Here is a 15,920-nt window from a genome sequence, read left to right as displayed (position 1 = left end):
AAACTGAGTATAAGATCTAAACTTTATATAGTGCTCCCATGCGCACAAGATTTTCACTGTAAACACTTAAAATATCTTATTAGTAACTGATCGATTTCATTAAATATATAATGCCATTTCATAGTTACAAGAGGCAATTTTGTCCTATTTCATAAACTATTTTTTAAATTATATGACCACATTAAAATAACAGTAAATATGCATAAATTCAGCAGAAAAACTATTTTAAGGTTATTTGCTGATATTCCTGTAGCATTTACTTTTAATTTAGTAATTCCAAATTTGTTCATTCAGGTTAATAGTCTGAGTAAGTCTTGGCAAAACTAATAATTAGTATAACTATTTACTGAAAGCCAATATATGTCAGCTTTTATTAAAATAGTTAATATTTTAAACATAAATATGTTAATAGCAAATAAAATTTATCTAATAGTTATATTAAATAGTACACAAATGGACAAAAACATAGAGTTGTGTTATTATTCTCAAGCAATCATAAAATACTTTATTCAATACACAATTATGAGGCTCAAGTACCAGTATATAAAATTGTTGAATGCAAGTATTTTTTTTGTCTATTCCCATCCCACTCTCAAATGAATATTCAAAGGGGCGATGTGAAAGGGAAGAGTATGGAAAAACAGAAGAGCTGTAAGATTATATTATCACCTCAATCAATTAGCCCTGAAAAGGTAAAACCCTGATGTAACTGTTGCAGAAGTTAGTAAAAACCTAAATACAGCAATTGAAAAGTCATATGTAAGTTCCACATAAACTAATAATGTATTATTTGGTAATAAACTCAACTATTGAATTTCATATAGATTTTTCTGTAAGAAATTTCTATTAACCCTAACCAAAACCTTCAATGACATAACTTAAAATGTGTTGTACATGCTGAAATACATGTTTAATGTATGACTTCTCCTTATAGTTAACTCACCTGGGGGAAAAAAGCTTTGGAAGTCCATGAAAATACGTCCAAATCCCTGACTCCTTGGCTAGCATTAAAGATATTCTGAGCGACAAAGTTTAAAAAAGAAAAATATCAACAAAGAAAGGGAACAGGATATAATCTGCAGAAGATGCATTTATAGTCACAATATTATTCTGTACTCGAGCACCAATACAGATGTGAAACTGAAGCCACCTGAGTAAACCATACACCAAAGAAGTTCTGAAAAATAACTTCCATCAAAAGCTCTCCATGGATATAGTGTGTCATGCCATTTACTAAACTCAAGAGCCAGACTTTGCTGTAATACTATCAATGGAAAAAGGAAACCTTAAAACTCCTTAAGTAAAAACTAATTTGTCTAGATAGATTGATTTTAAGACAGTCTGCTGTTTTATAAAAGAAGATTTGAACAAGGCAGATTATATAGAAAATGAAACCATTATCATGGATGCAGTTCATTTGAAGTAATTGTCACTTTTTAAAAGTATAAATATTAAGAAAGTAAAAATAAAAAAATCTAAGTCATTTTTCAATTTTACTCACTTCTATAAATTGATAAGTATAAAGAAAGACATAATCTGAATCTTCATATCAAAAGACAGGTCTATATTTTTATATCTAAAAATCTGGAGATTACTGGCATTCAGAATCTCTATACTGAAACTCCGTACTATTTTTTGAGAGAACAACAAACACAGTTACACAAAATAAAAAAGGAAAATTGTTCACATGGTGTATTCTTGTGTTTTTCTACAATGGTCTGACTGTTTATCCCAGGCTGCTTTCAAACTCACAGTCCTTCTTATCTCAGCTTCTTGGGGGCTATTACAGATGTGTATCTCCACACACCCAGGATATAAAGTGACTTCATGACAACTTAAGTGATACAGATTTTAAATAGATATATCATTCTATCAAGGTACATTTATCTGGCCCACCCCAAATCAAAATCTTGTGAGAAACAATTGCATACTTTCACTGCTTATATAAGTGCTACTATAAATTGTTGTTTTCACTGGTCTAAAAAGGAGACACTCAAAATGTTAATAAAGCTGTCATCATCTAAGATTTCAACAAAGAAACATCACAAGTAATGAATGAATTATGAATCATTTGAGACAATGAGAATATATTTACTATTTTCTAGTTATTTTCCTAATGTATATGTATGTGCATGTGTGTATGTACATCCATATACATACAGTTCAGAAATATAAAACAATAAAAGAGAAAAAAGGAGTTTCTGTATAAGAATTTACCACCAGAGGCTCACTCCTCTAATCCTAGCTATTCAGAGGCTGAGCTCTGAGGATCGTGGTTTGAAGCCAGCCCAGGAAGGAGAGTCTATGAGACTCTTATCTCCAATTAAACACCAAAAAGCCAGAATGGAGCTGTGGATCAAGTGGTGGAGTCCCAACTGAATAAAAAAGCTAAGGAACAGCACCCCAGCCCTGAATTCAAGCCCACATCCTGAGGTCAAGATCCAATATTGGCACAGAAAATAAAAAGAATGAGTATGGCAACTGACTGAAAATCTTTGAATTAACTGCACAAACATGTCTATTGAGTCAATAACGTGTACAATGATATAAGAAACTAATGTAAATTCTAAGCATGATAATAATTGATTCAATTTTGTCTTTTAATTAGATGTAATTCAAATTTGACATATTTCCCTTCAGTTTTTGCAACTGTAAATATAATCACACTAGTTTACTGTAAGATTTACTTCAATCTATAAAGTAAAAAAAAAAAATTCACCACATAAAAGGTGGAGTTCAAAAATAAAATAATTAAGTAGTTTTCTTTGGGAATTTCCCAAAGGTTTTAGTCTAATATGAACATGCAAAAAAAATTTCTCCAAAGTGTCAGTTTCTTACTATTGAATTATATAAGTGAGCCTTCATTTTGTATGATTTCATTGATATAGCTCTATTGAAAGGTATTTATACACACATGAACATACAAATGCACATGTATTACTTTGTATCAGGCTATTCTTTAATCTTTTTAGTTTGAAAAGTTCTATCAAGAAAAGTGGAAAATTAAAGCATAAGTATAAAAGCATAGACCTAACTAAATTAATAAGCATCAAACTGTAACTCTAAGTTGATACTTAGGCAAAGAAGACATGAAATAGGTTAATCATCATCAGAGAGAAAATCCATGATCAAATTTGCCAAATGCACATGCAAAACAACAAAAAACTTCTTTCACTATGACTGATAATGACAGAGTTAAACCTTCTCAATTTTGAAGTAGAGAAGACAATTCATGAATATTAAATATAGCACATATTCATTATTTCAATGCTATTTTAACTGCCTCTTAATCTCATTCTATTTAAGAAACTAAAACATTAAAGAACAAAAAGAAGCAGGTTGTAGCCATGATAAGCACACTTATTACTGCTGTATTAAGCAAAGATTTGCCATTACTAAGATTAGAACATAGACTTCGCATATGTATGCAATATACACTAACACACAGAAACCTAACAAAACAAGCCACAAAACTTGAGGTACATAAATCCTGCACTGCCAAGAATGATTAGGTATTATAACAGAATGACTGACTATAAAATGGAAGGAACACTTGTTAATTTTACCAATTATCCATGGTGATTACAAAATTATATTTTTCCTACATTTCTACTTTAAATCCCTAATGCCTCCCAGTTTGGAATATTAGCATACTTTCTATATGTAAACACCTATTAGCCTAAATTTGAATGGATTTATATACTGAATAGAGATATTGGGATATCCCAGGTGTTTCTGCAAGAATTCTGATGAGGAACGCTTATTCAGAAAATAGGACATCTTGGAGTATCACCAACTTCCACTGATAAAAAACTTTCTCATCCACTCTACTCCTTTTAGCAGACATTTGTCATTTTTGACAAACTACCAAATGAACTAGCATATAAGTTTTGCACACTCATAATGCATTATAAAAATAAACAATTTCAGAACAAAATTAACTTCTTGATTTTGGCAGGCAAATGCCTATTATATCATGTGTACTATTCTCTCTCTTTTTACTTTTATTTCCCAAACTGTATGAAAAATTCTGCTAGACTTCAAATCATTAGATTTTTAATTTGAAATCAACATTTCAGTTATGCTTTTACAGACAGATTTACTTGCCTGTCTGTTCGCCCCGCCCATCCATTCATCCATCCATCTAATATATCCTGGTATCCATTCTGACTCAATCATTAATGCTTAACTATTCATATTGTTTAATTAGAAGTTTAAAACAATATATGATTTTTATATAAGCAGCATGATCATACTGAATTACAAAAAAACTACATTAGATATTAACAAATGTTGCATGATTACTATGTATAATGTGTAACAGTTAACATTTTGGGGGAAAAAATGAGCCATAAGTGATTCTTAAATAATTCTTGCCCATAGGGGCTTAAAAACAGAAATAAGAGAAAATATAAATACAAAAAATTCAGCAAATTCAGCAAAACAAAGTATATAATGGGAGAAGTTGGAAAAAGAAGCCTTTTCTATATCCGCACTCAGTGTCTCTAAGGAAAAAGAAAGAAATCTAATTTTCCTCCATTAATGCTTTGCCTCACCCTATATCAATTATTCATCAGGTTCCAAACATAACAAGGCTATATCACTTTGGACATTTAACTTTCTGTAATTAATTAATTTCTTCGTGTTTTCATTGCCAACTTTTGAAGTCTACTTCTAATTCATATCTTAAATTAGGCTATTCCAAAACTTACCTGAATTCAACTTAAATATCTGAGCAAAGTTTGCCTGCTACATTACAGAGTGAGTAGCCTCAAAGCAAGATATGTATCTTGTATTTATTCTGAATTCTTTCCTCTATCTCTCCACCCCAAACTTACCCTCTCACAAAGGAGTTGAATTGGTAGCATATACCTATAATCCTAGCTACCAAGGAGACTGAGATCTGAAGACTGAGGTTCAAAGCCACTCCAGGCACACAAATCCGAGAGACTCATTTCCAATTAATCACCAAAAAACAATCATTGGAGGCTTGAGTCAAGTGAAAGAGTGCTAGCCTGAGCAAAAATGCCAAGTGAGAGTGCAAGGCCCTGAGTTCAAGTTGCAATACTGGCACACACAACCACACACACACACTTCATGCCACAGTACTGGCACACGCGCGCGCACACACACACATATACACACACACACACACACACAGAGGGTTAAGTAAATTAGTTGTTGAATGATCAATTAATAAATCAATGACTATACTATTATTATAGAATACAGAGCCGGGTGTGTATGGCAAGGAAGATCCTTCTATCTGCTACCTTCAAGAAACACACCTTCCTCAAAAACACAAACATATTCTGAAAGTGAAAGGCTGGAACAAAATCTAACAAGCAAATGACGCCCCCCCCCTCCATAAACAGGTAAGGAGTTGCAATCCTAATATCCAATAAAATAGACTTCAAATTAAATTTAGGAAGAAGAGATAAATAAGAACATTACATACTAATAACGGAATCTCTCTTATAGGAGGATATAACAATTCTAAACATCTATTCACCAAATACCAGAGCACCCAAATTTATCCAAGAAACACTACTTTCCCTAAAATCACACAAAGATTGAAAGACATTGATTGTTGACTTTAACACATCACTATCCCCACTGGATAGATCAACTAGGGAAAAACTCAACAGAGAAACCTCAGATCTAAAAACAACTGCATAGACCAACTAGACTTAACACACATCTACAGAATATTTTACCCAGCAGCTTCAGAATACACATTCTTCTCAGCACACATGGAACATTCTCCAAAATAGACCACATTTTATATCACAAAACAAACCTGTCCAGATTCAGAAAGATTGAATTTATTCCCTGCATTCTCTTAGACCACAAAGGAATATAATTAGAACTCAACACCAAAGCCATCAAAGAAAATTTTGTAACACATGGAGACTGAACAACATACTGTTGAACCACCAGTGGGTCAAGGAAGAGATCAGAATGGAATTTCAAATGTTCATGATATTTAACAAAAATGAACATACAAATTACCAGCTCCTCTGGGACACAGCAAAAGCAATACTCAGAGGAAAATTTATAGCTCTGAGTTCCTCCATCCTACAAATTGGAGAAATCTCAAACCAATAATTTAATGATGTATCTGAAGCTCCTTGAAAAAGAGCAAGAAGACAAACCCCAGTCAAGTAGACAAAAACAATTAAAATTATATCAGAATTAAATGAATGAGAGTCCAAAAAATAGAATCAACAAAACTAAGAGTTAGTTCTTGGAAAAAATTAACAAAATTGACAGACCCTTAGCAAATCTTACCAAAAAAAGAAGAGAACACACCCCAAATAAACAAAAGCAGAGATGAGACTAGAAAGATCACCACAGAAACAACCAAGATTCAGAACATTTTATAAGGGGATACCTCTCAAACCTTTATGCTAACAAATTTGAGAATCTGGAAGAAATGGAAGAATTTTAGCAAATATTGATACACCCAAACTAAACCAAGAAGATTTAAACCAACTAAACAGATCCATATCAAGCATTGAAATAGAAACAAGATACCTCCCATCCAAGAAAATCCCAGGACCAGATGGATTAACAGCTGAGTAGAATTCACACCAATACTCCCTTCAACTCTTCAATGAAATTGGATGTGAAAGTTCATTACCAAACTCTTTCTATGAAGCCAGCATAACCCTCATCCCAAAACCACATAGAGACTCATCAAAGAGAGAGAACTATAGACCCATTTCTTTGATGAACATCAATGAAAAACTTCTCAAAAAAATTCTGGCCAATCGACCAACAATTCATCAAAAAAAGTCATACACTATGACCAAACAGGATTCATTTCAGGGATGCAAAGCTGGTTCAATATGTGCAAATCAGTCAGTGTAACTGATCACATCAACAAGAGCAAGGATAAGAACCACATGATCATCTCAATAACTTCAGAAAAAGCATTTGACAAGATACAACATCTCTCTGGAGAAACTAGGAATCCATGGAACATTCCTCAATATATTAAAGTCAGTGTATGACAAGCATCTAATTCTTAACTAATGGATTTCTTTTTTACATTTTAAGCAAATCATGGTCTTCTTAAACTGTTTCCCTATCTCTTCCTCCCCAGTTTATCTACTTCCATACACATCCTTCTTCCCTTATAGAAAGAGCTTTTCCAAATGTGCCCTTAATTCTATCTCTTCTTTTTCCAGTCACCTTATGTACATCTTTAATTTGTTATTTTCCTATTAGTATCTTTTAAGTCACTGAAAAAATGAAGTAGAAAAATTTAAGGCCACAAATTGATTCTAGGCACTAAAGAAGTATTTACATTCAAAAACATAATTGCTCAACATATATACATATATATATACGTGTGTGTATATATGTATGTGTGTGGTATGTGTGTAGGTAGGTAGGCAGGTAGGAAGCTATGTATATTGAGACAGTTTCTCAATATATAGTTTAGGTGCATTACATACAGCACCACCATACAGCACCTCTCAACATAAAGACTAAAAAAATACCAAAAGGAATATTTTTTTGGGGGGGGTCAATTGTGGGGCTTGAACACAGGGCCTGAGCATGCTGTCCCTGAGCTCCTTTGCTCAAGGCTAGGGCTCCACCACTTTGAGTCAAAGCTCCACTTCTGGTTTTTTGAGTGGTTAATTGGAGAGGAGAGTCTCACAGAGGCTGGCTCAGAACAGTGATCCTCAGATCTCAGCTTCCTGAGTAGCTAGGATGACAGGTGTGAGCCACCAGCACCCGACTTACAAATACATTTTTTGTAAGTTAACCTTTTCATTCATATTCCAAGAAAAACCTGCTAACAAGTATTTGTATGGCTTATTCCACCTATGAAAAATATTCCAAAATTGAAATCAAATTGTTTACATAGTATTTTTTGCTCTACTTTTGTTTATTCTCTTGCTTTACCTGTGGTAAATTTTCATCTCATTTAAGACAGCTATCTCACAACTGTGGTTATAATATCTCAATATTCTGATAGAATATGGTTTCTAACTATCTGAGGCCAATTTAGCTGCCTTGGATGATACAGAATTGCTATTTCCTTTCAGGAACTAAGCTTCCTTTCCTGAGGGTAAAATTATTTTGTTTCTTTTAACCATATATACAAATCTAAGAAAATTTAAGATTTATTTAAAATTTAATATTTCAATGACAGCTGTCATACATTTTAACTTTAGTAAAGAAGTGGTGGATATATATGTCCAATGTGACATTATAACAAATACACAAAATAATACTCTGCCAAGAAACATTTTATATAACTGTTGCTTTCAAAAGTATTATTTCGGACTATTAGGAAGGAAACAAATACAAATACATAGAACAGTGTGATATGAGGAACTAATGTTTCAATTTGGTTTCTTAAAAATTTGGCCATTTTAATACTGAGTTTTTAAAAGTAAGTGTCTGTCAAGTCACTAAAAATGTCATCAGTAACACATACATTAGAGAGTAAAGAAGGGGTAAGTTTGGGAGGGATGGGGTAAATGATGAGAGGGGTGACATCGATCAAGATTGTATTCATAAACCGATTTGTTGAATGCTAATGACTCTTTTCTCCAACTACTGAAAGATAATACAGATTTTAAAATTAAAAAACAGAAATCACACTTTTTGTAAAATTATTTTAAAAGTGTGATTACTACCATATTTCATAATACAGTAATTTTATAAGTTGCATTTATAAAAGATATTGAACAAATTATCTCTATAATTAACTTAGATACTATAAAACACTACAAGTATAAAAAAGCATCTTATAATAATATAATAGTATTATAGGCCAAGACAGAAACAATTCAAACTTAAGACATAACACAGAGAATTGCATAATACCAAAATAACATACAAACATTCACTCGTTTCTGAATGCATAGTAATTCTCATTTCATAAATTTTAGCTTGGAAATCATTCCAAGCATTAGGGTGAATAGGGGAAAAATGATCATGCACTTTTACTTCCTACCTCTTCGACAAAAATTCAGTAGGGTTTTTCTGCTTGTTTGGCTTTGTAGTACTAAGGTTTTGAATCTAGGGATGGTGCTGTAACACCTGCTACAGCTCTAGCCCTGATTTTTTGCTGGTTATCTGAATAGAGTCTAATGAACTTTTCTGTCTGATCTAGCCTCAAGCTGTGATCTTCCAGATCTCAGCCTCCTCAATAGCTTGCATAACAGGTGGGAACTGCTGGTGCCTAACAGCTTAGTTATAATTTACTGCTTCTTGTTAGTGATGAACAAAATACGCATTAAAGGCCTTGACACTGTCAAATTCCATTCTTGTTATACCAAAGCCCTTAACAATCCAAGCACTTAAAATGTAAGTTAGTTGGTAGTAGGTTACCTCAGAACTGAAAAGCCTTAATTAAAGAAAGCTCTTTAATGACAAAAGAGTGCCATGATTTAAAAAACCACCTTTTACTTACGTCAACAGGGACCAGAAGGCTCTTGCCAAGGTGTTGATTAAAAGAGAGGCACCAGGCTTCAGTATAACCATTCATATTAGGAACATACTTCTTTATCGTTTCATCATTCAGTCTCAGCCACACACCATCATCATTATGGATCTGTTGGAAAGAAGCAACAAAAACAAGCCATGCCCTCCTGTAACTCCCATGGGACTAGAGAGGAATGAGAGGTGGTAAAGCAGGCAAACAGTGGGGAAAGATCAAGTATCCAGTTTTGCAGAAGAATAAGTTTGAGAGAATTTCTTTCTAAAGAAGAAGGAAGGAAGATATGCAAAAGCAATGTAATTCATGCGGTGCAACTGTAGAAACAATTCTTCTTAAGAATTAAAAGCACAAGAAAATAATATCTGACAAATAGCTTAAACTTTCCTTATCCTAAATTTAGATCTGATTTTCAAAAGTTATTTGGTTGTGTTACTATAAAATTCTGCTGTAGCCTATGTAAAGTTGAAGTAATATAAAAAAATACGTTTATAAAAGACAACTATGTCCAGTTTCAGTGAATATAAGTAATAACTACAGTATTTAGCTGAGTACTTTTCATGTTCAAAGTATAATTTTGCTTCATTTGTAATAAAAGAAAAAAAGCAAAATGTTTGAAACTCAATGAACAGAATCTACAAAGCAATTTCCAAAAAAAATACTTAAAACATAATCTATTAGGAAACTTATAAACCAGTATTAATGTGCAAATAAGGCAAAAAAATTCTCTCCAAAATATAATATTGAATGTTTCATTGTAAATTACCTCATCAATAAAAGTGATAGTTCCATTCACTTTCACTATGCCTATCTGCTCACTCTGAAGGGAAGGGTGGCTCCTAATACGGAGCCCTGCACTGTCTTTGGCGACAAATTTTCGAACCTGCGAAAGGTGTAAAAAGAAGAAAAACATGGATTAAAAACTCAAAAGTAGTAAAAGATAAAATTAAACACATCTGAAAGCGATGTAAATATGAAAATATTCCTAAAGTCATTTATGGGTTGTTTTGTTCTGTAAATAATAGTAATTTATTTGTAACAATGACAGAAATATAATTAAGTATTGAAATGTATATTACTGGAGGAAATTTAAGAAACTTATCATACATTTGTAAATTTTTGTCTAAATTCTGAAGACATACAATATAAAGGATAATGGTGTCACTCACTACCTTTTAGCAAAGTGTGATATGAATTGCATCACCAATTTTTTCCTTTGTCTGTACTAGAGACTGAACCTTGGGTCTCAAGTACTCTACCATTTGAGCCACCATTTGTAGTTTGTTTTTGTTTTTGTTTTTTGTTGGTCATGGGGCTTGAACTCTGGGCTTGGGCGCTGTCCCTGAGCTCTTCAGCTCAAGGTGAGCGCTTTACCGCTTGGGCCACAGTGCCACTTCCGGTTTTCTAGTGGTTTATTGGAGATAAGAGTCACACGGACTTTCCTGTCCGGGCTGGCTTTGAACCGCAATCCTCAGATCTCAGCCTCCTGAGTAGCTAGAATTACAGGTGTGAGCCTCCGGTGCCCAGCTTTGCAGTTTGTTTTTTGAGATACGGTTTATTAGCTTTCCCAGCACTGATCTTCAACTTTAATTTTCCTGACTCTGCCTTCCAAGTAGTTGAAATTACTAACATTCACCACCATATCAAATTAAATATTTCCTTTCTAATGAAATCTCTTTACTTGTTGTAGTAGTAGTGGTTTTTGTTGTTGTTGTTTTGAGTTATTGTTTGCTCAGAGGGAACTGAGTCATGCTTCTAGTCAAATTTTTTGCTAGTTATTTTGGAAATGGGAGTCTCCCTTTTTTTCCAGAATGGCTTTGAATCTCAGTCCTCTTGATATCAGCTTTCTGAGTAGCTAAGATTATAGCTATGAATCACTGATGCCTGGCTATTACTTTTTAGAAGTTAGGAAATTATTATTTCTTTTAATAGCACAAGATATTTTAACTTTGCAAACTTTATACTTAATTTCAGTAGACTTTTTCTTAATTGAAAATTTTGAATAACACAAAGTATACACAATTACTTATAAATTACTATAGCACTATACAAAGAAACAAAGTACAGTTTCTATCATATGAAATAATAAAAATTACCATGCAATACTCTCCAAACTTTTCTAGGAAAATTTAGAAAACAAGTAGAAAATCAATCACATAAAATATTAGATGTGTGATGAACATTTTTAAACATCAATGAAAAAGTTTAAAAATCTTTGGTTAATTTAAAGCCTTTGACTAATTCATGTCTAACCTTATTTGGTTGAGCTTCAGTTTTTGGCTTGACCAGCTGAGTTCCAGGTGGAATCATCCCCTTTGGTGGGTCTTTTACTTTTACTTCAAGAGCAGCATCTGTCAAAAAATAACAACTATAAAAGTCACAGAAGAAAAAGATTCTGAAACCTAATTTTGTACACATTCATAGGCTATTTAAAATAATTAAAACAAATATATAAATTGTTTGTTTTTTAGAATTATTATTGTTTTTATGGTGTTTTTGATGAACAATTGACTGATCTCATAGATGTGGAACTCACAGAAAACTGAACACACTACTATGTCTACCTGTGTCCTCCTTTTCCAGAATTGAGAGGTCTCATAAAGTTTAACAAAAGCAGTATTTTTAGTTGCACAACTTCTCTTAGTATATTAAACTCTATGAATTTCTCATGTTTTCCAAATCTGCCTGATTATAGGAATTCAAGTTCCTCTGTATTACTAGGAAGGGACAGGGTTATAAGAAATTCATGCTGATAAACTTTTTTAAGTCTAGTTTTATCCTGTTGCACGGAGTTTATGTACTGAGCAGCCACTCTATGCCAGGTACTCATCTTGTCTGGAAAATTCACAGATGAATGAGATAATCTCTGTTCCCAGCCAAGAGAGAAAGATAGATAAACCAAAAGGTGAAGTCAGAGAAAGCACAGGGAAATAGAAGAATTTAGAGGAAAGCATACTTGACTGACACATCAGGGAATTAAGTGAAGAAGAGGTCCTGAGGGCTGTAATGCCAGAGCAGACACCAGGAATTACTACAAAACATTAAAATCTTAGGATTGAATTAATCGTATATTAGGGAGGAAATGAAGTCATAAAGAAGTTACTTATCCACATGTGGAACCAGGGGCAAAATTACCATGGAATGAAAGTTTTGATCCTATTGTATTAAGTTTCTTTGTACTAAGTGACTTATTATGATTTATATACCTATTTCAATGCCATCAATAGTAACATGAATAGTGTAGAGCCCAATAGCCCCTGGGGTCCAGTTTGCACAGTAAGTCCCATCATTATTGACCCGGATCAGCATATTTTCACTGGGCCTGCAAAGAAAGGAGAGAGCTATGAGAAAGGTTACTTTTTATCTAAAAATTCATATTTCTAGCAAATATTTATTTTATTATCATACTGCCTGACGATCCTACTACCATGCTGTACTATACTTCCCTAGTCCAAAACAACTGGATTTAATTTCTTCACCAGTAAATGTAGTAAAAGTTGCAAAGGCAGAGGCAGAAATATATTTAGCTATGTTATTTCATGAAAGCCATGAGATGGAATCATTACTCCCTATGTTTAGACTTGCAGAGTTACTGAACAGGAAGCCTCTGCCCATCTAGAAAGGCAAAACTTTGGAAGACAAAACCTGTTCCTGTTTGTACTAAACCTCTGTATGGTTATTCACTTAACAGCTGTAATCAAAACACTCCTTTTCCTGTCAGTTTATCACAAACTAACCTTTTTTCTTCAGTAAGGAAATAGAAATCATGAGATATAACTTCCAGGTTAAATTAAATTACTAAGCCTATTTTCTCTTACCTTTTCTTTTTTTACAACAGAAGATGCATCCTGGATAACATCATAAACCAGCCCTACTGCTTGGGCAATGATTCTTCTCTTAGTACATGGATGCTACCATTGCCTTGCTTTCACTTACTTTACTAGGTTTCGTTTACTTTACTAGATCATTTCTTTAACATACAAACTTTAGAATCTCCTATCTCCCTTGATAGTCCAGACCTCTTTTGGTTGGTTTTGAACTAAGGGCCTCAGCACTATTACTAAGCTCTTTGGCTCAGGGCTTAGTGCTCACCACTTTGAGCCATAGCTCCACTTCAGGTTTTCTAATGATTAATTGGAGATAAGAGTCTCACAGACTTTCCTGCCTGGGCTGGTTGTAAACTGAGATCCTTAGATCTCAGCCTCCTGCATAGCTAGGATTACTGGTGTGACCAGTGATCAGTCTTTCCAAGACGACTTTTTTGATGATGGGAAGTTTATTAGGAAAAAAATATATAGCAGAGAAAATAAAGTATGTGGCATAGACATGTCATAGTAAAGACAGTAGTTTAACCCTTGTCTGTCACATTGGCTATCTGCCTCCATCATTATAAAACTTAGGTTCTATTAAGGTCTTACATCTCTTTTCCCTATTACATCAAACTGTAACAAAAGAACTAAAGAACTAGTCAACCTCTAGTCAACCTCTCCATTTTTTATTTCCATTTTTTTCATAATGAGTTGTTTATAAGATTCTGCTCCCAATAGTTATATATAAGTATAAATAAATAATCTCTATGTCCCAAATTTAAAGTGATTTCATTAGCCTCGGTAATGTCAGTCACATCTGGTAGTTACAATTTATTCTCTCTCCTTTCCTCATACTGAGGCTCGAACTCAACCTAGTGCTCTTGCTTATTCAAGGATGGTAATCTACCACTTGAGCCACGTAGCCACTTCTAGCTTTTAGACAGAGATAAAAGTCTCCAGGATCTATGTTCTTGAGCTAACCATGAATGACAATTTTTGAATCTCAGCCTCTTGAATAACTGTAAGATATGAACAACTGAATCCCAGCTAATTTTCTTGAAATATTTCCTTCTTCTTTCTCTGTGATTTCATTATGGCTTTCTTTAACCCCATTAGCACTGTTTCATTAGCTTGAACTCCTTTAACTATGATAATTTATAAAATGCCTCAAGATTTGGATTTCCATTTCCTCCTTTCTAAAATAGTTTCAACAGACTTCAATTATATTTTTATACATGCAAATAATTAAATCTAAATATTATTATATGTGAGAAATCTCTACTCAAAAAATTTATAAAGAATTCATTTATAAAAAGTAAAGCTGGAAGATAGGATGACTTTTAGTGGTTAAGCAACTGACTGTACATGTTTAACTGTGCTTTGAAAAAAGTAATCTTTACCTCTTAGGAGTTGGTGATGCAAAACGTAGTTCTTCAAATGAGTAATTTTCATAAACCTTTGAGAGAGACCAACAACAATTGTAAAATCAGTAGAATCATTCTCAATTAGTAGAATGATAAATTAATTAATAAACAGTGTTAAGAAAACCGGTTATCAATATCAAAGAATAAGAAAACTTCAATTGCCTATATAAGACCATTTGTAAAAATAAATTCTGATTGGACTAAAGGCCCAAATGTTAAAAACATTTTATTGTAATTTAGATGAAAAAAAATCTCAGATCATATATGTTCAAAACGAAAACATTTTAAATTTCTTTAGGCAAAGACTATAAAGACAGAAGCCATCACCTAGGAGAAGCGTGCTGGAAATTCATAAATGCAATATATATCGGTAACACATAAAATCTGTATCAATAAAAAAGAGAAAGCACACCAAGAAAAGTAAAAAAATATAAAAAACCAATAAATACAGAAATGATTTAAGTAACCTGGCAATCAGGAAAATGTAAACTAGACAACAATATAATCATATTGCTGACATCCAGTTGATGAGAAATACCCAGCCCTTTCCTACACAGCTAAGGTACTATATATAGTCTTTCATCCATTAATAAACAATATCTCATTTTTCCCATCTTCTACAGTACTTGACTCATTAATGAGTGACAAGAAGTGTCTCCTGATATAAGAAAATCTCCCTGCCTGAAATGTAAATATGCCTTTACTACATCCTTTCTCTCAAATTATCTCAGCAGTACCCAAACCTATAAGTCTCTGTTTATTAGACCCATACCTCAGTGCCTTCACTCAGTTACATTTCCTGTCATTCTTTTTTTTTTCACAACCAAACATACTGACACTTGTTTTTGTCTCTAGCTTTATTATTTATTTCCCATTTATTCATTCATCAACCCACTATATTCCTAAAACTTCTGTTAGATGATAAATGCTGCTAAGTCTTCTTCAAAACTTAATTTCTGCAGCAGAACATTTGTAATTCTAAAATTTCTCTTGACTTTTAATGCATGTGAGGATAAGGCAACTGGGGACAAAGTGAGTAGATTGAAAGCTGGAATCAGACTCTTTCATTTATGTGATCTTGAGCATACCTTATGAATTTTCCTGACAGAGTGTGAACTGGAATTTCCCTCTTCATTCACCATGGAAGATAGTATCTCTTAGTTGAGTTCCTAATTATCAATGATCCAATTATCAATGACTCCCAAATCCTTTTCTTTAAGTTGAACT

At 33.1% G+C, this 15,920-nt stretch overlaps 1 protein-coding gene across 10 annotated transcripts in view; it reads right to left on the bottom strand.

Moving 5' to 3' along the window:
- Positions 1 to 15,920, bottom strand: part of LOC138811651 (E3 ubiquitin-protein ligase MYCBP2-like) — a 193,690-nt gene that overhangs the window by 82,944 nt on the left and 94,826 nt on the right. For 8 of the 10 annotated variants that reach the window (XM_069999343.1, XM_069999344.1, XM_069999350.1 and 5 more), the window contains 6 exons: positions 14,670 to 14,725; positions 12,667 to 12,782; positions 11,714 to 11,811; positions 10,227 to 10,343; positions 9,437 to 9,577; positions 944 to 1,018 (listed from right to left, as the gene is read on the bottom strand). In XM_069999343.1, the coding sequence (XP_069855444.1) occupies positions 944 to 1,018; positions 9,437 to 9,577; positions 10,227 to 10,343; positions 11,714 to 11,811; positions 12,667 to 12,782; positions 14,670 to 14,725 (603 nt within the window). The remainder of the gene's footprint in view (positions 1 to 943; positions 1,019 to 9,436; positions 9,578 to 10,226; positions 10,344 to 11,713; positions 11,812 to 12,666; positions 12,783 to 14,669; positions 14,726 to 15,920) is intronic. The other 2 variants (XM_069999349.1, XM_069999353.1) reach the window with 1 other exon arrangement.

The sequence above is a fragment of the Dipodomys merriami genome, unplaced genomic scaffold, assembly GCF_024711535.1.
Source record: "Dipodomys merriami isolate MVZ:Mamm:240054 unplaced genomic scaffold, mDipMer1.0.p SCAF_545, whole genome shotgun sequence".
Taxonomy (NCBI): Eukaryota; Metazoa; Chordata; class Mammalia; order Rodentia; family Heteromyidae; genus Dipodomys; species Dipodomys merriami.
This window is presented reverse-complemented; position numbering and strand designations above follow the sequence as displayed.